The sequence below is a fragment of the Mytilus galloprovincialis genome, chromosome 9, assembly GCF_965363235.1.
Source record: "Mytilus galloprovincialis chromosome 9, xbMytGall1.hap1.1, whole genome shotgun sequence".
In the NCBI taxonomy this organism is placed as follows: domain Eukaryota; kingdom Metazoa; phylum Mollusca; class Bivalvia; order Mytilida; family Mytilidae; genus Mytilus; species Mytilus galloprovincialis.
The window spans coordinates 32,019,906-32,047,889 of NC_134846.1; the positions used below are offsets into that span (position 1 = coordinate 32,019,906).

Below are 27,984 nucleotides of genomic sequence, written 5' to 3' on the forward strand. Positions count from 1 at the left end.
GCTTTAACTCTGCTAGGCGGCAAATGGCTGGTCCTGAGCATGCATGGATAAATTAAGGAGAAGGGAAAACAAATAATTGGTTGATATATATATATACAAGTCATAATAGATAAATTCATAAAATTGACGCAATTAGATGGGGTTTGTTTCGCAAAAATGATACCTTTAATTTTTGTCGAGCCTTCGACTTTTGTCACAAAATCGAGACGTAGCAATCCTACATTCCGTCTTCGGCGTCGGCGGCGTCCACAAATATTCACTCTGTGGTTGAAGTTTTTAAAATTTTGTTACCTTTTTTTAAACTATCCTGGATTTCTACCTAACATGGACAGAAGCTTGTTTCTGATCATAAGAAAGTATGCAGAAGTAAATTTTGTAAAAAAAAATAATCCTATTTTTTCCGTATTTTACTTATAAATGGACTTTTTCTGCCAGGAAACACAACATTCACTCTGTGGTTAAAGTTTTTTCTAAATTTTAATAACTTTCTTTAACTATCCTGGATTTGTACCAAACTTGCACAGAAGATTGTTTATGATCAAAAGCTAGTATCAAGAAGGAAAGGCTGCAGTTAAAGTTTTTAAAACATTTATTACCGGGTTCGTAAACTATCCTGGATTTTTACCAAACTTGGACAGAACTCTGAAGCTTTTTACAATCAAAAGATAGTATCAAGAGGAATGGAACTATAGGCACTTGTGTCAGTTAAACACTTTGAAATTACAATCGAAGTTTAACTATAATTTTTGTATCATGATCATAGAACTCTTCTCAACACATTATGAAGACCCTATGAAGGTTGCACAGGGCTTGTTTTATCTTTAATTGTTTAAATTCCTATATTTTTCTGTAATCCCCCAAAAAATTATCATATAGTCAGTGAAAACTGAGAAGAAAAGACGTGACAAGTTGGTCAATATGGTGAAGAGATTCTCTAGTCTCTTTTCAGCAGAAAGTTAAAGTCAACGTAGAGTAGCAAAGAGGATGTTACCGCTGTTTCAGAGTGTGTATGTCCCCATTCAAAACAGAGGGTTCAAACCACGGGGGGAGGGGGGGGGGGGGTAACTTCGAAATTTTTTTGGTAGGGGTGTTCCATTTTTGCCTCAAAAAACGTACCCATTTTAATATAACATTCACTGAAATTCAGTACCTATAGTTATATTCAAGAAAGAATGACCTATACTTATAAACAATATTTAAAATATTCAAAACGTTGAAGATCAAATCAGGAGACAAATTTCCGGGGTTCATTTGGGAACTTATTTGAAAGTTGAACTTTCAAATGAATTGATTTAATTTATTAATATGATAATTGACCATTAATAATGTAAGATTCTCAACAGCATATTTATATATGATATGTAGATCATACCCCAAATCAATATACAGTTACTTATCAAACGTAAATGGCAGCATTTTAATATAGGATGTCATTAAAAAAATTTTATATAAAATCTCGCAAAATTATGACCCATATTTTTGGCACATCCCCGTATACCCAATAATAGAAAGTTGTAAAACATCTTTTAAATAAAATAAAGAAGTTGGTAGATTAATTTTAACGCGGGAAAAGTTATAGTACTCATACGCTGTTGCAAGGGAGATAAGTCTATATAACAAGGTCACCAAGGTCAGCATCCTCAACAGGAACAGTAAATAGCAAAATACTGCTGAAAAAGACATGCAATAAATACCTTAGTTGAATGTAATCGTTTATATTCCGTGATATGGGGTAAGCTATAAGAAAAAATTGTGCGAACTGTATGTCAACTCCAAAAACACATGTTTATCGGTTTTGTGGTTTGATGAACAGCTGATCGATGATCGACATTGTTTACATTTTCTGGTCGATTCATTAAATGACATTGTCACTATAACAGCTGATCAAAACTGCTAATTAATCTGAAAAAGCTGTACAGAGATCTGACACTACCTCTTTTACCTGCATGTCATATGATATTTTATTTATTTATTTTCTTTTCTGAGACTGTTGTAATTATGATGCTCCCCCTTTCATTCTCTTTTGTATCTTCATAATCTTGACAGGTCCTACCCCTTAGTACCTCCCAAAGAAACAAATATGTAGAAAGCTATTCACAAATTTCAAGGTTTTCAATTTTTCTGCAAATATGACTTTACATTTTATTCATGCAGATAATGAGTATTAGAATAATTAAAACTTGCATGCAGATAATCAGATACATACATCTGCAATGGATTGAAGTTAACATTTTGGCATGGTAGCCCACATCTTAAATTTTGTAGCCAATATGTATACATAGTTCTACACCAAAAAAGGAAGGAGTTGAAGCAGCCCACACCAAATTTTAGCAGCCATTGCCGAGTGTTTCCCTGCTAATTTCCAACCCTGCACCGTGCATTGTATACAAAATCTTTCATGTCCATTCTTTAAAAGTTGCAATAATAAGTGAACACATCAATTCTTGAAACAGAAATTAACAACTGTAGGTCACTGTATGCCCTTCAACAATGAGCAAAGCCAATACCACATAGTCAGCTTTAAAAGGCCCCGAAATGACAAATGTAAAAACCTTTTAAAAGAAACTAGAAGATTTCTTCAAAAATAAAATCATATTTTTATCTAAGATAAAAGATGGAAACTGTGGTAAACTTTTATTTTTTAGTAAAATTTATACTATATTTAAACAACAAGAATATTTAAACTTTAATATTCCTAAATACCTTAGAAAAAAACTCACTAAATTAAGAATAAGTGCACACTCATTAGCAATAGAAACTGGTAGGTATGCAAGACCAAAAATACCCTCTAATGAGAGATTTTGTAAATTTTGCACAGGAAAAATTGAAAATGAGATACATTTCTTCATTGAATGTCCGCAATATAACAAAATTAGATCTAAATATAAAATTAATGATATTAATTCAAATAATTTGGATGAAAATTTTACCAAAATGTTAAATCCTATGTCTGAAAAAGAACTAAAATCTATTTGACGTATACATATTGAAGGAGCTCTTGATTTGAGAGACCACCATACTGTTTTATCAGGTAATAATCTTTTTCAGTAGTTCGTACATATACATATATATATCTTATATTGTGTGTTTTAAGTAAATTTATGAAAATCTAGAATAATACTGATGTATAAGTTTATGGTATCAATATCAGTTTATAATGTAATGGTATACATAGAATTGGCTCATGACTTGTTACATGCATCTTTATTTCATTTATATGTTGTTTTAATATTATAATTGTCTGTATTTGGATCACGCCTCTATTGTGCTCTTTCCAATAAAATATCGAATTGAATTGAAATAAAATACCTGTGAATGAATCGTCTTATGTGGAGAGTTGTATCTTTGGCAATCATCATTTGATCATATCACATCTTCTTTTTTTTTTATTATTGAACTAGAAAAGGTAATAAATGATATGAAATGGACACATTTCTTGTTTAAAAAAGTTCTATATCCTCGTTATTTCACACTTACCGGTATCTGATTCTGTAAATAATTATAAACGTAAAATACATTTTGTCACATGAATCAGTTATTCTCAATAATGTGTGAAAATTTAAGAGAGATTTTATAAACAAAATCTTTGATGTGAAACATTTTTTGTCCCCAATAGATATTTGATAGTTTTGATGTAAACAGGATTTTTTCTCCAATGATTTTTAATACATGTAGAATTAGTTATGTCAATTTAACTCTGATGTTATTATTTAATACCCTAGTCCCACTAGGCCACGATCGCACTACGATCTGTGAAAAAAATGCAAATTTTGATGATCGTAGTTCGATCGTGTAGATCGCAGTAAGGTCGTATAACAGTCGTGGTGAGGTCTTCAAGATCGTGAAGAGCGTGGCCAACTTTGAACATGTTCAAAACAATCGTGGTGCGGTCGTGGCAAAATCAGGTCGTAGTAGAAGCGTAGTGAGAGCGCGCTAAGATCGTAGTAAGATCGCAAAGGTCGTTGTACAATCGTAGCGAGAGCGTAGCGAAAACGTGATTCTATTCGGAGAGACTGCGCTACGATCGCACAGCGACGTTATCACGACCTCACTACGACCATCACGTTCTCACTGCGACCCAACTACGCTTCCACTACGACTATACCACGCTGTTCCCGACCATAGTACGATTCTAGCACGCCCTTGCCGTCCTCATCACGCTCTTCTTACGACCTAACTACGTTCACACTACGACCATCATTCTCATTGTCATTTTCACATAAAATATATGAAAAAGCTCCCTAGATTTTGTTTGTTTGAATGTAATTATCCATTTGCTCTAACGGCTCAACCATGCTTCTCGTTTTTTATATAGGTTAGACCGTTTGTTTTCCCGTTTAAATGGTTTAGCACTAGTAATATTTTGGGTCCTTTATAGCGTGCTGATTGATGTGAGCCAAGGCTCCGTGTTGAAGGCCGTACCTTGGCCTATAATGGTTTACTTTATAAATTGTTACTTGGATGGAGAGTTGTCTCATTGGCACTCATACCACATCTTCCTATATATATTGATACATCTATATATATAGATGTCATCTCTGCTATAGTGCACTAAAATATCGTCATTGAGCTTTATGGACCAGCAATAGGTTGTAATTTAGGTTGGATTGGTCGGTCCGACATCTCTGCTTGATCAGGATTCGTTACTCTGCCTCTACATCAACTCCTACCACCATGCCCACGTGTTCTGGTAGATTTTGGTGGCATGACTGTATGACTCTACCTACGATTTTAATCAGAAATAGAAGGAATTTAACTGTATTGATATGGAACACGATGTTGACGTTATTCAGTGCTGAGAACGTAGTAAGATCGCGCTATGAACGTAGTATAATCGTGGTAAGAACGTGTTATAATCGCAGTAAGATCGTGTTGCAATCGGATAACTCGTGGTATGGTCGTAGTGAGAACGTGAAGAGCGTAGAAAGATCTTAATAAGCGTATTGAGGTCGCAGAATAAGCGCGGTGCGAATGTGGTATAATCGTAGCGGGATCTTTGTAGAAGCGTAGAGAGGACGTAGTAGCATCGTGAAAGCAACGAAAATTTACATTTTCATGCCGCTCATACCGCGACCTCACCACGATCTAAATTTATTTTAGATCGCGGTGAGCGTGGTGCGATCGTGGTCTAGTGGGACTGGGGCTTAATAGAATATAAAAATTAGGAGATGTGGAATGATTGCCAATGAGATAACTATCCACAAAAGTTTAAATGAAGTGGATGTTAAGAATTATAGGCAACCATACATACATGTAGTTACAAATATTTCTTTAAATTTTGAAAATCAGGTGTATGATTTTCTTGCTGTGTTGAAGACCCATTTGTGGCCTTTGCCCAGTTCTTTGGTCAGGTTGTTGTCTCTTTGACACTGTCCCTATTTCTATTCTCAATTTTATTAAATATAATACTGGAGAGAAATGTACAATCAACAGTTTTGGAATTTTTGGTTACCATTTCCAATTATGTTGTTTGTCCAGTGGCAGTGATTTTTTTAACCAGTATTTAAATAATAATTTGTCAACTTGACTACTTATAAGGTACATAGATAGAGGCAACAGTAGTATACCGCTGTTCGAAATTCATAAATCGATTGAGAAAAAACAAATCCAGGTTACAAACTAAAACTTAGGGAAACGCATCAAACATTAGAGGAGAACTACGACACAACAGAAACACAACACTAAAATGTAACACACACAGAAACAAACTATAATATAACAATGGCCATTTCCCTGACTTGGTACAGGACTTTTTAAGAGAAATACAAACAGTACCCTTAAAAACTGAAAAAAAAGTGCATCAAGCTCATCAAAGACTTTTTATCATTCTAATTTTATGTACACCTGACAGGAATTTACTAGTGTCAAAAAAGAAGAGTACTCAATTTTTTCTAAAAGCATAGGTGGAAAATACAATGAAATAAGGCACTGTTTCTTGTCGGGTATAAAATGTCTCATTGATAAAACAAACCATTATCATGATTATCTTATCTGATACATGTATTTGGAATAAAGGTTTTAAAGCTTTTAAATCTTCCCGTTCATTCAGATATGAATCGATATTTGCTATCAAATATCTGACAAAAAAATGAGATACATGTATTCAATATATATTGATAAATCAATGTATTAAAATTGAAATCAATACCAACTTAATGTTATAGAACAAGATTATGAAATTATGAATAGTATGAGAAATAGGGTGCAAAATACATTCATCAATGAAACTAAAGGTACCTAAAGGCCAGAACATTAATAGACTATTTTCATACTCCAATTTGTCAGTGGATGGGATTACCATTTTTCTTTAGATGGATTTTCCTTCCAATCTGCAGATTTTGAAGTCATGGAAGTTGAGATGGTTTTCCATCTAGAAACTGACTGATAGTTACTGACTACGGAGTATTCATTTTTAACCGGATTTTTGTGTCAAAAATGTCGGTTATTGATTTGGGGATGAACGGCGGGCGGCAACCAAATGTTGTCCGTGCATTTACTCATGAAGCGTTCAACCAAACCTTTTAAAATTTTAATATGTTGTTACTGACAACAAAATGGAGGTCAAGTTCAATAATGACGATTTTGACTTTTACCGTTCAGGAGTTACGGTTCTTGAAAGTTTAAAAAATGTTGTGTCCGTGCATTTACTCATGAACCAGTCAACCAAACCTTTTAAAATTTTAATATGTTGTTACTGACAACAAAATGGAGGTCAAGTTCAATAATGACGATTTTGACTTTTACCGTTCAGGAGTTACGGTTCTTGAAAGTTTAATAAATGTTGTGTCCGTGCATTTACTCATGAACCGTTCAACCAAACCTTTTTAGATATTTTCAAAATCCTAGGTAGGTGGACTTAGTAATTTTTTCTTACTTTATGCATTAAGGGCACACAGTTTGTCCTGCTAGAGGGTCATTTTCTATCTAGTTTATATGTTGTTATTGTTGACAACATGGAAGTCAAGTTTGATATTGATAATCATAAATTTTACCTATTAGGAGTTTTGGTCCTTGTAATATTGATAAATGCCAGAACACAAATAAATGTTAAAGAATCCGGTTTACTGTCATTTTGCAACTCTTGTTGAATATGTTGTCTACTCTGTGGTTGGACATCCTGGTACTTTTTACTTTCACCCCAGATTTATTGATTGAAAGCTTGAATTTACTTCTTTATGCTACTCTTTATATGTGAGTACCAGCATTGGCCTACCACAGGTTAGGTGATCTGTCGAAAAAATATTAACATCAGAGTTAAAAGTTGGCAAAATGAAAATATCACTCATACCGCATCTTCTTATGTCTATTATGAAAAAAATATCATAAATAAATGAACATTATTTATTGCATAGCAATATAATATTTCCCACAGAAAGTAACCAAAAGTTAGCGTGCAATAAATTCCAATATTGCACTAGTGCAATATATCTTGAAAATTCATGACGTCATCAACAACAAAATCTTAGTTTAAACCAATTTTTACTTTCAAATATTATATTGCTATACAATAAAAGGGTTATTGCATGAATATTGGGGAATATTGTCCCTTGTAGAACATATATTGCACTCGCAAGCTTGTGCAATATAAAATTCTACTCGGGACAATATTCCCCAATATTCATGCAATAACTCTATATTATTAGAGCATTTGTTTTCAAACAGGCTGTTATTTTCTTAGAGAAACTGTTTTATAAAGAACATTTATTAACCCCTTACCATTAGCAATGATTAGATTTACCTCCCTTCTTTTCAATTTTTCACTGTAAAAACTGATTGACTAGGATTGTCAGTTTTCTTACCAAATGTCTAGCTGTGATCCTCTCCGCAAAATTAGGCTTCCTGGACTAGTAAAAATTGGATACCAGAAAATTGCCAACTGTGATGAAAGTGGTGTAGAACACCAAGCAATCAATCAAATAAACTTAATTTTAAGTTTACTTTTTGTACATTATATAACTGGCATGAGTTTTGTTTTATTGTTGAAGGCCATTCAGTAACCAGTAGTTGTTCGATCCAAAAGTCTTTGAGTGGACATTTATTTGTTTAGGAGCCAGCTGTAAGACGCCTGTGTGTGGGGGAGTTTCTCGCTGCATTGAAGACCTATTTGTGACCTTCTGCTGTTGTCTGTTCTATGGTCAGGTTGTTAGTCTCTTTGACACATTCCCCATTTCCATTCTCAATTTTATTTGTTAAGCTCTTTTAAAATGTTACCATCTTTTCTAATTTTTATAAGTTGGTAGTACATGTAATATATGTAATCTGTTTAAAATTGGATGTTTTTTAAATAACTTAAACATGTAAGTATACTCAGGCATGTAAAATAAAATCAATTGATATGTTTACGTTTTTGTATTTTATGGATTTAAAATCATTTGTGTGTATTATGATATAGTTTAACTTTAAAAGATGTACTACAAATATCAGGGTATGTTTCTAACAGTTATTTTGATTTTGTACTGACAGTTTTCTTAATTTTGTCATCATGCCAATTTTAATTTGGATTCCTGCTAACTTTTTCTGCAAAAAAAAAAGGAAAATGATTTTAAGAGTTTGTAACATTAAATATATATATCATGTTGGTGTGAAGTAGTAGTGTAAATGACTTATTTTATTTTTAAAATTGTTTTAGACAAATTTTCTGGACTTTTGGATTTTGAATTTTGATTATGTGAAGTTTTCAAATTGTCTATTAGGTTGCAAATTGAAATGATATCCTTATTTTATTTATATAAACATTTTCCTATTGTTGAAGAATGTTTTTTGACATTTGGTGTTGTGTTGCCGTTTCATTGAGTTCAACTCTTTATATCTCCTGTATATTATAGCAGACAATGAAATCAGGCATTATAGTTTGTACAGTCTGATTAAATTCAGCAGCCATTTCCACTTGCAAATGCAACTTTGGGGCTGGTTTTAATCAAACTGAAGTTTGTATTAAAACTTGACACATTAAAATCAGCATAATGGCAAATTCACTTTATTTTGGCAAATTACCAGACTGAGTATAGTGTAAATCTTGGTTGCAATGATTAATCTAACTGCAATTGTAATTGTAAATATTATAGTATACATGTAAGGTAAAACTTGACTTAGTTTAAATTTTTAAATGAGTGTCTGTTTATATCTTTATCCCCCTAAATTATGGGTCATGGTTATAGTACAGCATGTACGGTTATATTACACAGATCTGATTTATTTATATTAACTTTATTGGGTGAATGGTCATATTTAATATGACTTTTATGATGCATTCAACCATGTGAAAAGTTTAAGGATATGATCTTTCATTAAAATGTATATATTTATAACCATAAGATAAATATTGCTGAAATGGACATTTTGCAGTATCCTGTATTCTTTTTTTTTTAAATAGATACTAAATCTAAATCTAGGTCACAAAGTACAAATTGTCATGCATATATCTATAAGTATAACAAGGAAGTCGAAATTTGAAGTTTTTTTAATGATTTGTTTTTTTGCGTACATTTTGTACATGTATGATTTGTAAAGTATGTGAAGTGCAACCAGATTTCAATAAACCGTGAGTACAAGACGCAATTAATATAATTATTTTTTTAAGGTGACAAGAAATTGTAGTAAGGGGTAACGGAGCTGAATATAAGTTTTTTGTAAAAAATTTGTTTTTCCTATGTCATTATCTAAAAACTAACTTCAACTTTCTTGTAGCCAGCTTTTCCATAAATCTGCATACATTTGGTTGATTTATTGAATTATTTTTGCTTGTGGTAATTTGTTATGTTTCATTGATATGTGGGACAATCTAAAAAATTAGCAATTACTTTCAATAGATAGGATTTGCAAGGAATGAAGGCTCATGGGAAGTCTGGACTGCCACTTGAAAAAGATTTATGTTAAATAGGGACAGATATTCTGTCTTATTACAGACTTTAATAGCATACAGTTTATGCTGCATTTTGACGACCTCACTTTGTATTTAATTTCATGAATATGAAGAACAGCAATAAAAGCACTGTTTCTTTGATTTAGTTTTTTTATGCCCCACTTACGAAAATATAGGGGCATTATGTTTTCTGGTCTGTGCATCCGTTAGTTCGTTCGTTTGTTCGTCTGTCCCGCTTCAGGTTAAAGTTTTTGGTCAAGTAAGTTTTTGATGAAGTTGAAGTTCAATCAACTTGAAACTTAGTACACATGTTCCTTATAATATGATCTTTCTCATTTTAAAGGCAAATTAGACTTTTGACCACCATTTCACAGTCCACTGAACATAGAAAATGAAAGTGCAAGTTTCAGGTTAAAGTTTTTGGTCAAGGTAGTTTTTGATGAAGTTGAAGTTCAATCAACTTGAAACTAATACACATGTTCACTATGATGATCTTTCTAATTTTTAATGCCAAATTATTTTTTACTCGATTTCACGGTCCATTGAACACGGAAAATGATAGTGTGAGTGGTGCATCCGTGTACTTTGGAGATATTCTTGTTTTGTACATGTAATTTGACTGTAGAGTGGAGAAATATCGTTACACATTTGTTGATGGGTTTACTACATATGTATCCTAGACAATGCTAGATAAAAAGTTCGAAAAATAATTATAGAATAACTAATTGAAGAATTAAAATAGAGAAAAATATTCAACGAGTGACCGAACAACACACTAATTCATGAATGCGCTGAGTTAATTATAAGTGTTGTTCGGCCAGGAGTTAAATATTTTTCGATATTTGAATTCTTTGATTAGTTAGTCTTTTTATTACATTGGCAAAAGGCTTTTTTAAGTAAATTAAAGAAAAAATGTAAGGAACTATATCTTTTTCTACGCGTTTTCATTTTGTTTTAATCCGACGTTATCAATAACGTCTTGACAACGCCTATTGTTGTATGACGTCAGAGAGTGAAATAACCTTGTTTATTTCACATGTGACATTATCGGTTTTTATTTCACTGGGAAATCAATGTATTTCATTGCAACCAATGTAATAAAATAAATTAAATTACAGTTCATATGTACTTCAATAATGTTTTCTTTGATGTTGATGGCAAATTCCAATGAAACACAGATGTGAGAGATGTACAAACGAAGATAAAGCACATTATTAATTAACATGTGCTTACAAAAGACAAATCTCTATCCTTCAATTGAAGTCCACGCCCTTCATATTAATTAGCTATGTATTAAATATTTCCAATAGATTTTTGTTAAAACCACAGTATCCTAATATATTTTAAATTTTATGTACAATTTATCATGCCAAGATATCGAACATCTTTATGAAAATAGGTTTCTTGTTTGTAGTTTTTATAATAAATATGAAAGATGTGGTATGGTTGTCAATAAGGCAACTCTATAACATTTTAGTCATTTAGCTTATTATAGCTATTGACTATTGTTGACTGGGGAAGAGAGGGAGTAGTCAGCATGAATGGGAAGATATCTCCTCCATTTTTACAGGTATTTTTCTTTGTAAAGGAGCAACCCTATAATTTCAAAGGGGAGGGGGAGGGGGTTATAGTGTGACACTGTGTTACATCAGAACCATTGTTGGGAGTATGATAATATCATGAATATGTCCTCTTGGTGTGTATTGTAAGGCAGGTTTTTATATTCTTAATGTTTTTTTTCTACTTTCAGAATATTCCCATGGCCACTACTGATAATATGTCCCCTCTGTGTGTATTGTTATTAAGGCAGGTTTTTATATTCTTAATGTTTTTTTTTCTACTTTCAGAATATTCCCATGGCCACTACTTATAATATGTCCCCTCTGTGTGTATTGTTATTAAGGCAGGTTTTTATATTCTTTATGTTTTTTTTTCTACTTTCAGAATATTCCCACTACTGATGAAGTTCAACGCTGGACCTCACTGGCACTTACATCTCAGTGTAACAAGTAAATTACATTTGTGTAGGCCAATGACTAAGCTGTGTTTATCGGATATATTCTCTATATACTTAGCTGAATTCTTCTCCAGTAATAACTTAAATCAACAATTTATTAAGACAAAGTTCTGTGATATACAATGGCCGAAGCATGTGGTCAAAATGGCAAGAACAAACAAATCTCAAAAAGTGTGTCATCGTCCAGCTCAGATGGAAGTCTTTCCATCGAATCGTCGACCATATCTATGCCGCCAGCGCCAGATGGAGGCTATGGCTGGATTATTGTATTGAGTGCCTTTTTGACTAATATGATTTGCGATGGAATCGCCTTTTCTTTCGGTGTTATGTATTCTGAATTATTGGACGTTTTTGATGCAAGTAAAAGTACAACTTCATGGATTGCATCTTTATTTTTTGGAATGCCCTTGATAGCTGGTCCCTTAGCTGGTGGACTTGCTACAAAATTTGGATGTCGAAAAGTTTTGATTTTCGGCGGAATATTGACAAGTGTTGGAATATTTGCCAGTGCATTTGCTGATTCTATTGGCATGTTGTGTTTCTCGTTTGGAATAGTAGCAGGAACTGGCATGTCAATGGGATATGTGACATCACTTGTCATGGTGGCTTTTTATTTCCATAAGAAACGAGCCTTTGCTACAGGGCTTGCTGTCTGTGGATCAGGAATTGGAACTTTTTTATTTGCCCCATATCTTGAGTACTTGATTGAAGAATATACATGGAGAGGATCGTTTATAATTCTTAGTGGAATTACATTAAATTTAGTTGTTTGTGGTGCCTTGTTACGACCTTTGGAATTCACTCCGGAACAAGAATGGCAGAGGAATCTAGAAGCCTTCGAAAAAATGTCAAGGTCAGTGTCGAAAGCCAGTCTTCCTGATCATGGTAGACGTAGTAGAAAAGTAAGTGAATCCGACAGCTCTAGCAGTGATTCAGATGAGGAGAATTATATCGGATGTGAGCAGTTAAGTCATTCACAAGTCATACTACCAACATTTCTCGCAGAAAAGAAGAATAAAATACCAAAAGAGGTTTTTGAGGAAATGTGCTCAAACACTGACGAAGCTCTTGACATATTGAAGAATTATTTCCGCACAAGAGGTTCCTCAGATGTTAACATTATAACCAATCCCATAGAAGAAATGTTGACAGTGACCAGTAACGACAAAATCGTTATTGTTAAAGAAGATCCCATTAAGAGACAGAAATTTCGCAACAAGCAAAAAGCAGTGCAAAGGGCAAAATTGTCACAATATTTTCCAATGTGTCGTAAAGATTTGTTTTATCGTGGAAATATCATGAAGATCTCTCACCTCCGTTATCGATCAACCAGTTGTCCAGAGTTATATCACGGTTCATTTGACGATGATAGTTCAGATGATGAAGATGAATGGTGTCCAGGAATACCCAAACTACTCAGATTTTCAAAACACTTGAAAAAGTTTTTGCGAACCATATTTGATCCAAAAATTATCAAAAGTCCACTTTTCATATTGTTTGCATTGTCCAATTTTATATTGTACTTCTGGTACGATGTACCTTATGTGTTTTCAGTGGATCAGGCTAAAAAAGTTGGAATTTCAGATAAAGAGGCGTCATATTTACTCTCTGTTATTGGAGGGGTTAATACTATCGGACAAATTATGTATGGCTATATTGGTGACAAGAATATTAATCTTCCATTACTGTATGGCCTATCGATTAGTCTGTCAGGACTTTCACTTATGTTCTATCCTATGTTCACAAGCTTTTCAGTATTGGCCGTTATAAGTGGAGTATTTGGCTTCTTCATCAGTGCTAACTATGTTCTTTCAACATTAATTTTGGTGGAATTTCTGGGTATGGACAAGTTGACCAATGCCTATGGACTGACCATGCTGATACAAGGGATAGCCAATATGATAGGGCCACCAGTTGCAGGTAAATGTATATGTAATTTATAGAACACATATTTTGTTTGATGAGAAACCCTACACACAACTTCATTTTGTTGTAAGCTATTAAAGTGAAGACCATTGGTGATAAAATGAGAAAAAATTAAAAGGGGAAACTCCCCCTCAGTTTTAATGCTATATTTTTTAATCAAAATTATTTCCCTTTTAAGTTCTAGAGATGAGATAGAAAAAATAAATTAAATAACACAATGTAATGTATATCTTACTAATCATGCTAATAATTATCTATTGTTTTTTTTTTTATATTAATAACAATACATGTAGTGGTCAGAAATCTTACTGGGATAAATGTGCACAAAGATTATAGAATTATCTCCCTTTGACAGTACATGTAATATTTGTAAATTCATCTTCAGTAGCAAAAATTAGTGAAAATGTCTAAAAGGCTTTTAAATAATTCCTTTATTTGAACAAATAGTTTGGGAACTTTAAAACAGTTTGTTTTATTAATTAACAAAGCTGAACATTGCTTTAGTTATTTAACAATGAATTTTTCCATGTATAAGTATTTTAAACTTTTTAGAAACTAAAACATGCTAAAGGGGTATTTAGAAAATGCACATGTGAGACATAATGTGTGATTGACATTGCATTTCCCGTTATTGAAAATAGTTTTAAAACTTACAACAAAAAAACATAAAGGGGAGATAATTCAGCAATCATATTAGTTGCATGGATAAAGCATGTTTGGTAAATTAAAAATTCATATATTCAGATTCATTGCATGCACTGTAATACAATCTGTTTTTAGATTGATGCATGAGTATGATCTTTGAGAAAATTTCTCATTGTTGAAGGTGGTACTGTGACCTATAGTTGCTAATGAAACAGCTACATCATTTGATCTTTGGTGGATAGTTGTCTCATTGGCAATCATATCAAATTTCTCATTTTTGTGTACAAAGATGTATGTACAAAAATGTATGTTTGACATTTGCATGTTTTTAATCTAGAGTTTTAGATTTAAATTGAATTACATATGATCATGATGATAGTATGTAGAATCTCCTATAGATGAAAACAAGTCCAGCCACTGAGTTGAGCCTTTTACATGAAGTGTAATAGGTATATGATACTGCGTTGCATGTTAAAATATTAGGTCTAAAATACATGTATATAAGCAGAATGCACATTATCCTGATCTAGAGTCATTTCCTTGCAATTTGATTGGCTGATTGATAGTTTCCTAATAAATTTCAGAACATTTTATTTCATCAGTTGGAATTACATGCATCTCCTTTATACCATTTAATTTTGTTCTAGTTGCTTTATTATAAGTCCTAATATTTTTCATTTTTCAGTTTTAGATTAAATATCTTAGACTATCTAAATAAATTTGGTTGATACAGTGTATTAACATGGTATTGTTCTTATGATTGAATTTGAATATAATAATTTGTAATATAATAAATAAACAAAATAAGGATACATTCATTACACAGTCATGACAGTGTGTACCGAATTTATCCGGTCAATAAAATTCATATTGGGTTTGGCCTCCATATATATATATATATAGGTGTCACACCACCAATTACTCCCTCAAATTTAGAACGTATGTGAAAGTAGGCCTACTCGGACAAAAAATAGTGCATTTGATGTCATTGTTTACTTAAACCACTCAACAAATTTGCAGAAATGAAACTTTTGGTGAAAGAGAAATATATTAAGACCATTTTGAGCCCAAATTTACTTGTCTATGAGTTGACATTAAAAATTGAGGATTAATGCGCTCCAAAGTATACTAATTTAAGATTTCAAGAAAACCAGGGGTTATTTTTAGTGGTACATCCATTCGGAAGGTCTCTTCTTTCTTATATGGCTTTAAAGGTATGCTGAAAATTGGCATGAAGAAAGGTGATACCTGTACAATTCAGGACATACCTGGTTTGTAAGAGGTTAAACTTAAAATAAAAAATTTAGAAAGCTATGAAAATTGCAAAATTTGGTTGAACAGATAGGGACTTTTAATTGGTGGTCTGACACACATATATATATATATATGAAAATTTTCTGAGATATATGTGCAAATGTATTATTTTTATTTGTGTGATTGTTTCAGGTTATATTTCAACACCAAATAGTGGTAGGTAAATAAAAGGTAGTGGTGCCCCCTGCTGTTTATAAATGCAACTCTCTGTTTCAGTGAAGTTCTTTAGCTCTATCATGTCTATGTTTATCAATATTATAAATAAACATTTGACTTTGTACGGTGTGGTAAGCAATACATCTTTTAAATGTGGACCATGATCTCCTTTTAAGGATTTCAAATCTCCTAATGTTCTCTATCTCTACATTCATGAGGTTATGAGCCATTTATAGGTCACGACGGTTATCTCTGAAATTATGTAATGCAAGTGGCTTTGTGAAATAATTGTATTGAAAAAAATTGACAAATTATTTCCTGAGTACCGTAGTAATTGTTTGTACAATCTTAGTAACCTGGCATTCTTGATATGTGTAACATTTTGTAGAGGGTCTTTAATTCTTTATCAAACTTAAATCCTATGGGAATTACACCTGAAAATAATTGCTTCAATTTTCTTTCCATGTAATTGTATAATGCAGCAAGTAATATGTGATTTTAATCAGGATATAATTTTATTGTCAAATTCAAGACCCTGTGGTTCAGTGGTTGTCATATGATTTAATATATCATATTTGTTTCTCTTTGAATTGTTTTACATTTGTCATTTAGGGGCTTTTTATAGATGACTATGTGGTAAGGGTTTTGCTCATTGTTGAAGGCCATACCATGACCTATAGTTGTAAACTTCTATGTCATTTGGTCTCCGATGGAGAGTTGTCACATTGACAAGTTTTTCCAAACCTGAATTTCACTAGTCATTTGCTTGAACTTTGGTAATTGTTGTATTAGGTCAACCAACCACAATCATTCTTTAATTGATGCTATTTTAGGGGCCTATAGAACCATCAGCTAAGAGTTATTAGAGACTAAAACTCTTTGTCAGAATTGTGGTTGTTCTCATGGACTCTTGTTTGATCAGAGGAAAGCATTACAGCAAAATGCATTAAGTGCATAGGTAAACATGGTAAAGGTAATATCTTTGACTAGCTTGCTTGCTAGCTGAACTGTGAAGTCATTATTCAAGGTATTCTATACTCCTTTCCGAGTAGTCTAGTCCTACAGAAAGATAGATTGGTTATCTGTGGGACTCACTAGTCAACTCTGAAAGGAGGGTAGTATACTTAACCTAATAATGACTTCAAGGTTCAGCTAGCAAGCAATCTAGTAAAATATATTACCTTTACATACACACTTAATACATTTTGCTGTAATGAAATTATGTTGTAGCTAAATAATACATGAAATGTTTGGTTGAGATTTTTTACATGTTAGTCTGGTATCCTAAGTATTTGTTTGATATCAAACTTTGAGGGAAAAGAATGATCTTCAAATGTAGGTAAACGACATCCATTTAGTTTTTGGGATGGAGTACAGTTATATTGCATGCATGTGTAGAGATCACCTTAGACTTGTTTAGTGTAAGCTTTCATGCTTGACATTATATATACAGTATATGTCCCGGTCTCCGGTATTATAAAACTTTAAAAGCCATAATTCACACTTGATCAGTTATGCACACACGCTTGTAGTCAAGCATAGATTTACTTTTCACAAATCTCTGCTTCCTGACAAAAATATATTTATATATGTTAAAATCTGCAAAATTATATTTTAAGATTTCCATGATGAAAAAGATTTTATTTTCTTTTTTTTTCTTTTTCTGTCTTCTTTTACTTTTAATACATAATTTTTCATTTTTATGAGATTAATGATCAGGTGGTCCTTGACCTTTAGGTTACAAGGTTATCAATAAATTTACATACATTCTAATAATAAACGTTGATTTAATTATTTTATAGTTTTTTTAATGTTCAACTTTAAAAATAACAAGGAGTCAATGATAATGTGCCCACATTTTGCCAACATGTTTAACTATTTCATTTTTTAAAATATTTTCAAAATTAGACATAAAAAAATGTAGGATATGCAAATATGTCATCAAAACAAGGACAGAAAACATAAATAAAATATATCAAGAGAACAATATATGGTCTTAAATAATCAACAAATGTCTATGAACTTTCAAGGGCAAAACTAAGTGTTAAAGTGAAGGTTCCAAGTCCCAACCATATGTCCTTATTCAAATACATTGATTGTCTAAAAAAATGGGGGGGAGGGTGTTTCCAATCTCTATCTCTATCTACCTCTTTTGGTCTTTGGTAAAAAGTTGTTTCATTGGCAATCAAACCTCATGTTCTTACTCATAATGAAAATTTATTAATAAATGAACTCTATAATAAGGGTACAAAATATATCATAATATATATAATAGACAAGAAAAACATAGACATTGTTACAAGGATACTCTCATTTACTGAAAGTATTCAAAAGATACCCCTAATCTGTTAATTAGATATGAGACACTGTAAATTGTTCATTTCATTTTCTTAGGATTTCTGCCTTCCCCCATTTAAATTTGTTCACTTCATTTTTTCAGGTCTTCTGTACGACACATCAGGCAGCTACAATAATACTTTCTACTTCAGCAGTATGTTCATCATTCTAGCTGGCTTCATGTTGACAACTGTTCCAATAACCAAATTTCTTAAACGACATCTAGTGTCACATGGCATGTCACCTGACAAACGTAGGAGGGGATCTCCAGAGGATATTGCAGATCATGACATGACAAGAGTCCAGTTTCTACCTAAAAACATAGAAATCAGTGTGTAAGAAATTGACATAAGATGCTTAGTTACATTGGTATGTCCAAAGACCAGTCATTTGGCAAAAGGAATAGTAATCAATGTGTAATAAATTGACCTAAGATGCTAAGTTATATTGGTATGTCAAAAGATCCATCATTTTGTGAAAAGATAATAGCAATCAGTGATAGAAAAATTCAGCTTTTTTTACTTTTGTATAATTGTGTGTTGTACTATAGTATAGAGAATTATAGGGCCATCTACTGTAAAGTTATACATTAAAGACCCATTGGTGGGCTCTGGTTGTTTTCTGCTATTTGGTTGGGTTGTTGTCTCTTTGACAAATTCCCCATTTCCATTTTTGATTTTATGCTACCTAAAAAAAAATTTGTTTATATCCTGATAGATATAAGAATATGAGGTGTGAGTGCTAATGAACATGATATGAGCTGCTTCACATAGAAATCTACCTTATGCAAGTGCATGTATACATGTACATGTATAAGACTTTAATTGATTTTGGAACAATCAATCAGGAAGAAAAAGTATAGATAAGTTTTTGTTCTGTTTTGTAGGGTTCTTATAACAAACCAATTTAATTGTTAAACAATTTCAGACTTTTCGGAGAGATTTTCTAAACCAATAATAGGCTAACAGATGTAATGATATTCATTTGCATAAGGTCGATTTTTATTTGATGCAGCTCAAATAAAATATCAACTCCTAGATGTTAAGTAAACACCAATTAAGTGTTATGAAAGTTTGTATTGCATTTATAGTTTTTTTTCGGCCAGTACAAAAGATTATAGAACTATTTTCTTTTGAAAAATTCTGTGTTCAAACGTTATGATTTAAGGATAAAGTTAATGAATTATAAATTTATTGTGTGTCAAAACATGTTTTATTGATACTTCAATTTCAGTCATATAATGACTTAACAAATATATGATATAATATAATGGCCGGCTGGCCGGGAGTCTTTATATCATTTTCATCTGTCATTTTATATTTTTTAAAGGTCAGCCAAGTCTTTAGAGCTAATTTAAGATGTTTAACTATAGTTATGTATAATTAACTGATTTAAATTTGAGTTGCTGTCATATTAACAAATACCCCATATTTACCTTTATTCAATTTTATGAAGTACACTTAATTTCATCAAATAGATTTTGATACTTTGCATTTTAGTATGTATATGCTGTTGGGTAGCTTTAGAGTTTGTCTGATATCATGCATATTACATTGCATCTCAACTTTAACTTCCATACATGTATAAATGATATGTATAAATGATGAGGGGGGATAGGACATTTATCGGGACTTCAGGATCGGGGTTTTTTAAGCTCGGGATTTCGGGATTGACCCTTTTGGGATCCAGGAATTCTTTTTTTTCAATCTGGGGACCTCGGGATTTCATGTTTTTAAGCCGGGGATTTCGGGATTTTTGCATTTTTAAGCCCGGGATTTCGGGATCAGTACCCCCTCCTACCCTCCCTCAATGATGTACTGTAAATTCAGAAATTATTGCAAAGTTTTTATTTATGCTTATAATGCGGCTGGGTAAGAATCTCAATAATTTGAACTCACATTCTAAAATTGATACTGTGGATTTAATTATATTCGTGGATACCAATTTTTGTGGTTTGAAAAAAACTGAATTTTTGATGGATATTTAATATTGTGGTTTTGCCAAAGTCTGCATATGAGCCAATGGAAAATTTGTAATTCGTTGAACATTTGCATAAATTGTGGTTAGACTGCACTGACGAAATCCAAAAAATTGGCATTCAATGAATATTATTGAATCCATAGTACATATATCTGTATGCATATTTTCATTTTCTTGAAACAGTATTGGAAACTAATCTCATAGTTTTGTGACCAGTCATTAACAATTTCATAATTATATTTACAATATGAGGTTTAGTTGTTAACTGTACAAACTTTGTTATTTTTCATATATTTTAAAAGTTGAAGATGAAATGTAAAATATGACATTTGTTGATATTTAAAAGCTTACATTAATGTTGTGTATTCAGAGTGTACTATTTTGTTAATGTTTTATAAGCTGACGTTATAACATTGTGTATTCAAAAGTAATGAATTGTTTAAATGTTTTATTGTTTATAAATCAAACATTTGTGAACTTTTGACTCCATTTAAATATTGATCTAAATCAAAGACAAGGTTATGTTTATTATTATGTATAACTGCACTTTGGACTATTCATGAGAAAAAAATAACCACATGATAAAAAAGGAAGTAAAGCATGCTCAGTACTTCAGTCATATGAGAGGGTATGGATGGGGTTTACAGAATAGATAAAAATTGAACCACGGTTACAGAAATATATGCAAAAATAAAATGAAGAATAGAAAAAAGAAATATGTGTTAAAATATGAAGAATAGAGAATAATGGGCAAACTGAATAAAGAATAGAGACAAATGGCCTTTACATTTAAGGAAATACATAAATGAACATGATGATCCTGGCCCATCCAGACCATCAAAAGAAAACATATTTTGAAAATGTTAATGAGACCAGTTATATTTTAATGTCAACCTTTGATACTTGTTGTCATTTTCTCATGATAGTTTTACTTGTTCATGTGTTTATTATTCATAGTTAAATATAACTATCACTGATCTCAATTATGCTATGAAGGTCCTTAAGTTATATTTTATTGGTTTTTATACTATATTAGTTTTTTTATTTGTCAAAATTCCCACTTTAATTACAATTTTAGAATATTTATCATATGAAAATATTTAATCCTGAAAGAGGACTAATTGTGGTCCCTGACTATGCAGCAAAGCAATTTGAGAAATATGTGTGTAGAATCAAAACATATTCTTTCCATTATGTTCACGCTGACACAATTTGTCTACCAAAATTCTAGAATTGGAAACTAACGTGTGTATTGAGATATTGGACCATTAAGCGATTCAGGAAATCAAAATTGATTCTCACCCTTTAATTTATTAGTTGTCCTTTTAATACTTATGTGTTGCATGTTTTTTTAGTTATTGGTTAAATACTTTATGTTGACTTTTTTTTGGTTGAGGTATTTTTGTATTTTTATAATATTTGGGTTTTGATATTTGTTAGATGTATACAATACTGCATGTGACAGTTGTGCTAGACTCCATTCTTTATTTACAAGGATTGTTAAATATTCTTCCCAAAGTTGGTTTGTTCCCACCAATTAAAACCGACCATTGTAAAATGACACAATAGTGCTGAAAAGGTGTTATCACTCATCAATCAATCTAATATGAATATCTGTTTAACGGTAAATGGGCTATGTCACATATTTTGGTATAATTTTGCTTACAACTTCGGCTGGTTGATCTATTACTGAAAATTAAAAAACATAATGCATGTATCTCTTTTATTGATTGAGTTCTAACAAAATAGGTGAACATTTGTATAGAAAGCACAAATAATAATTGAAAAACATTCTATATTTTGTCTTAAAATCATTAATAGCTCAAATTTCTTCTCCATATATTTTTCTTAAAAAACTATATGCTGTTTTAATGATGTTACATAATCATTAGTATATTGTTCAATGAGCCAAAGATGCATGCCAAATGGTACATTAATGAGGGGGAGGACAAGGGGGTACCCTTCTCCCTTCTCCCACCCCTCTTCTCCTTTCTCCTACCCCCGTTCTCCTTTCTCCCATTAGAATAAAACATCTCCTTTTGAGATATTTTTTCTTGAAATATTAGAAAAATGTTTAAAAGGAGAGATATTTCATTTTTTCTCCTTTCTCCAACTTTTTCTCCTTTCTCCCAGCCTTCCTCTCCTTTCTCCTTTCTCCCATCCCCTTTCTCCTTTCTCCTACCCCCCTTCTCCCTGTCTCCCTTACCCCTGTCCTCCCCCTCATTAATCTGTGACATAGCCCATTCATTGTAACTTGATTTTAAATAACCATATACATGATGGCCTCACATGGTTGCATTGTTGTCTGTATCATTCCATATTATTTATTACTGTTTTTTGTTTTGTTTTGAAATTAAATTATGAGTGATTGTTTAACAAGTGAGTTACTTCCCCTCTTTCAATATTTCAGTAAGAGGGAAAGTGATTCAAACTTGTATGTTTATGTTTAATTATAACTTGCAAATTAATTGTGTATGAAATTTATTACTAGTGCTGGCTAATTTTTGTTTTGCATATATGCAGCTTTGGCTATGAACTGTTCTGCAAAGTATAATAACAATTTCCTTGAGAAAAATGAAAATTCCATAATCTGTCGGAGAATATTCATGTAGTTTTTGTATGTTTATACATTTTTGATTAAGATTTTATCCTGGATGACACTGAAAAGTATCCACTGCTAGGGAAAAAAAGGTTGAATTTGACGGTACATTAAAAAGCCACTTAAAAAATCCTGTACTAGCTAGTGGATACTTTTTGACAATAAGAGCATAATTTAAATCGTGACTGGTTGCTACTATTAATAAGTATACATATACAAGTATACTTTATTTGCTCTTGTATTGGTGTTTCATTCATAATTTGTCTGAGCTGTGTATACTCATTAATCAGCTGCCTCAGAATCTAGTGCATACTGGGTGATATTCTCAAAAGTGTTCACCAAAACATTGTGATTGGTTAAAAACTTCATAAACAATGGAAATTCAACCAATGACATAATTTTTATTTTTGGGGATTTGAACAATTAAACTACCCATAATTCTTAAGACTCTGAAATAGTAAATTGAATGACCCATAATATCATTTCTGTAAATAGTTTGCAGTCTTTAGATGCTTAAATGTTTGAATTGATATATTAACAGCTAGCACAAGCAAAAATGCCTGCCACTATGAAAAACTGCTTGATTGTTAAAGCTTTTAAAACAATGTTTTTTCTTAATTTTTATGAATCATAATGAATGCCAATGGATGGCACAGCCTTTTAGCAGTGCTTAGCTGTGGCAATAATCAGGAATATTTCTTTTAAAGAAAAATTGTGTTTCTGAAATCCAATCAAAGGCAGCAAACTGATCAAGATGGCAATCTTTTTTAATTAAATTTCTTAAATTTTTTAAATTTTAGATTCTTTAATTTTTTTAATTAAATGTTTGTGTTGCAATGATAAAAGGGGTAGAAGGCAGGTCCTAGGATTAGAGTTTCCTATAGGCATCAGCAAATGTAAAAGTTTTTGACTATGTAACACAGTCTGAACATATGGCTGTTTTAATGGTTTCTTTTGATGTATTAAGGTGGTATGGGTGTCTTCCTCCATCTTGGATTGTAAAAAACAGAGAACCAAAGGTCCAGATTTTCTATCAAGTTAGCAAAATTTGATGCAGGAATGCAGATATTTAATGTGAATTGTCTTTTTAAAGAACCAAATCATAAGAATATAACTTATAAATATTTATATTTTTGCAAATGTTGTTATTTTTGGTTGTTTTGAATTTTTTTTAAATTGGCATTTTAAGGGGAGGTAACTCTAAAACTGCATTTTCTGAAGGATTTTACATAGAATTTTCCTATTTTAGCCGGAAAAAACGTACGGTGACCCTATCTTTTCTTTTGATATTCTCAAAGCATTGTCTGAAAGCTATCGTTTCCTTAAGTATTTAACAATTTTATCATTTTGTTTAGTTTCTAATCACAAAATGGTGTTTTTTCCGGTATAATCCATACAAAATGTGTCATTTTGTCACGTCCTGTAGCTTGAGAAAATGCACGGTGACCTATCATTTTTATTATATTTTTCAACAGATATCAATAGATACTATGTTTTGGCAAAGTATGAACAAATTCTATCATTTTTATTTTAGACTCCCATACCACCTTAACTGTTTATGTCAATTCTTGGTACCATAACTAAAATTTGCATTTAACAAATCTCATACAATTTCAACACAACCATTTGGATTGATGGATGAACACTCCCTTATATCTTTATTTGTCTTTCCAGGGCAACCATACTATCACTGTCATAATCAAGACAATTTTTCACAAATCAAGCACTTACTACTTACACTGATTTACTAAAACAAATTGGTCTTATTGTAATTGATTTATTTAAGCTCAATTGATATTGAAATTATTTCTGGTCTGAGGTCCCAGAGTTATGGGACTTTTAACAGTAATGTTTAAAGATATGTTTATAAAACATAGAATTACCTAATGAAAAGTAAAATCACAAACATACCGAACTCCGAGAAAAATTCAAAACAGAAAGTGGCAAAAGCAAAAGCTCAAACACATCAAAGGAATGGATAACAACTGTCATATTATTGAATTTGTATAGGTATTTTCTTATGTAGAAAATGGTGGAAAGTATTCTACAGGTCCATTTTACTGACTTCTGATTAAAACCTAAATTTTCCGTTTGTTTTCTTAAAACTATTTCTGTAGGCAAAACATGACTAAACCTCCTGAATTTTCTATATGCAGAAAACATGTGTATCAAGCCCTCTTTGTTTTAAATTTTCTTTAATATCATAGAAAAAACTTATGTGGAAGGAATTGATCTTTGTCCAGTATGTAATCTATGTACCCACGGACAAATTTTACTTGAGAGAGGCAGTAATGTTGCATTTATAGTATTGATATTATACTTATATAATGTTTGTAACTAGCAAGGGAGATAACTGAGTAATACAGCATTATTAAGTTATTCTGTTCATCAGCTAGCAATGGAAGTCTAATGACTTTCAAAATTTTCATTTTTGAGAAGTCGATATTGGTTTTAAAAGAATTGCTCACTATAACTCAAAACTTTCAAATATGATTTTTCCTTTGTTCGCCATAGCACAAAACTTTCAAATTACTCTTTTAGTGTGTACATTTGTTGTACTATTTAACACTATAACACAAAACATTCAAATGCGATTTTCATTTTTCTCCCTTTGTTAGTTTACAAACAAGTAGTAGACAGGGAATACCATATACAGAATAAGATAGATATGTTGAAAGTTGATGTCTGTGATGTTATCCCATTGTTACTTATAGAAGGTCTCATTTGTTAGTTTCGTATGGTCTCAATTATTGTACATATTATTTACCTGTTATTGTTTTATATTATTTTTGTATTTATTCTGCAGTAATCAGAAAATGTATATAAATCTTTATTTACCTTATTATTTTAAGTATATTACCTTGTCTAAAGTCATTCAATCTTTATTTATAGGATTCCTACATACATTTATATGTTTCCATGGCAATTTAATTGTTTTCTTCAATGTCAATTTATTATGTGATAAAATATGTTGTTTGGAAGGAATTGGTGCATTTATTTTAAACATATAATTATATAAAAGTATTTGTATCCAGTGAAAATCTATTACAAGTTATAGGAGCACATATTGAATATATGGGGTGCATTTGATCTTGATTTGTGATAATGTATTCCTACTTGATACCTAAATCACATTTGATTTAAATTTGTAAGCCTCTTATATTTCACAAATATATGTTGGTAGCCACAATAATGAAAGGGACGGCAGGCAGATCCTAGGATTACAGTTTCATGCAGGCATCAGCAAATGTGAAAGTGTGTTACTACATGTAACACAGTCTAAACATATGTCTGTGTTAAAAGTTTCTTTAAATGTGTTTAAACCGTTCAACTCTTTCAGACATCTTGGAGTCTTGACATATGGCTGTTTTAATGATATCTTTAATGATTGATTGATTGATTGTTGGTTGCTTAATGTCCTGTGTATTAATGAATTATCTGTTTATGTTAACTAAATAAGGTCTCACATTTGTAAGCTCATGAGAAAGTTTAATTGTTCAAGGTGGCTAATAACAAAATCATAAGACAATAACATGAGTGTCACATAATACAATTGTATAGATCTCTTTAATTTGTTAAAGGTAGCTACCATCATTATGAAAAGAAATATATTTTGGCAGTTTACTTACATTTAAGATTAGTTTTGAAGATATCCGATTGACTTTGAAGGTCACATGAAATGCCATTGCCACAAATTTATACTCGGTCATCCTATCATCTTTCAGCATTTTTATATTAAAAAAATGTACGATAGAATTTTTTTAAATAAAATTTGGTGATTCCTAAATATTTACAGAGTAGGACCCTCAGTATATTAAGTGCTTCAACACAGTTATGAGAAAGAATGACTACAATCAACATAATGATGACACAACGACAAAATGACATAAAGCTTTATTAATTGTCAGAATAAGCAATACAACTACAAACATAAGCTCTGAAGAGCTTTTAATAACACCATTTAATGCGTTTCCCTCGGTTTTAGTTTGTTATCCCGATTTAGTTTTTTGTCCATGGATTTATGAGTTTTGAACAGTGGTATACTACTGTTGCCTTTATTTACACATAAGTTTTAGGGTCACAATCACGAAAAATTAATCAAGAATAGTAATGTTCTGTAAAAGAGACTAACAAATTCCTGACAATAAAGTTTATGATCAAAATAGCAAATTCAAAAGCTTTTAATATTGAATTTTCAAGTTCAAAATATTATTTTGTTGCCAGTTACAGTAACAACGGATACCTTCCTTAGTCACTACGAAATTTGAATATTCAAAATAATGCAAACATGGAGATTCTGACAAACGGTTGTTTTTGTATCTTTGCAATCATAAAGAGTGGTCTAAAATATCTGCCAACAAAGAGTTTGAAGAAAGCTATTAAAAAAAAGTATTGAATACCTCAATTGAATATGAGGGAAATATAAATATTTTTTTTAAGTGGAAAGCAAAGTTTGGTCCCAGTTAATCGAAGACTTGAAGCACCATTTGATCTGTTGTGTATACGTATGATATGTATTATTTTTAGATTTGATGTTTACCTCATTTCACATTTTTTCCGAATGTTTATGATATATGATATCCAGAAACTGAAAAAGGGAAGTTAAACATTTATCTTGTAAGGAGAGATAATTAATATTGTACAGTACACATGTGTTAATTCTACTAACAACATATTGTCTTTTACCTGGAATCAAGATTTTAAGCTTGTATTTATTTTGCATATTTATAATTGAAGATATATACTTTTTATTACCTATTTTGTTGTACTATATTGTTCTTGTTATTATGTGACTGAAAATAAAGTCCCTTGAATCACCGACTCTCCTCTTTCCTCTCTCCCGACTGTTATCAACAACAATACAATACACTGCAAAACATTTGCACTCAGTAACGTCTTAATCAAGAATTGAATGCTTCTTTTTGTAACTTCATTGAGGTGTTAAAGCGTTGACCAAAGTATATTTTGTATGAAACGCGGGCGCACGGTAAACGCTTTTACAACCCAATGAAGTTACTAAAAGAAGCATTCAATGCTTATAATTACATTTTTTATCGAGAATCATGAATACACGATTTTATCAAGTTTTTATTTGATTTACCTGTGCACTTTATTGTGGGACCTCGTGTCATCATGAATGATAAGTTT

The 27,984-nt window shown here is 31.6% G+C and overlaps 1 protein-coding gene across 2 annotated transcripts; it reads left to right on the plus strand.

Annotated features, from left to right (window-relative positions):
- The first annotated feature begins 1,610 nt into the window (after positions 1-1,610).
- On the plus strand, positions 1,611-27,657 carry LOC143044818 (monocarboxylate transporter 9-like). 2 transcript variants are annotated; one of them, XM_076216995.1, is made up of 3 exons: positions 1,611-1,732; positions 11,807-13,799; positions 18,361-27,657. In XM_076216995.1, exons 2-3 carry the CDS (start codon positions 12,002-12,004, stop codon positions 18,594-18,596), a joined length of 2,034 nt encoding a protein of 677 aa, XP_076073110.1. In that variant the 5' UTR covers positions 1,611-1,732; positions 11,807-12,001; the 3' UTR covers positions 18,597-27,657. The 2 variants fall into 2 exon arrangements, with proteins under 2 accessions (XP_076073110.1, XP_076073111.1); XM_076216996.1 differs by lacking the exon at positions 1,611-1,732 and adding an exon at positions 9,432-9,541.
- The last annotated feature ends 327 nt before the right edge of the window (positions 27,658-27,984 follow it).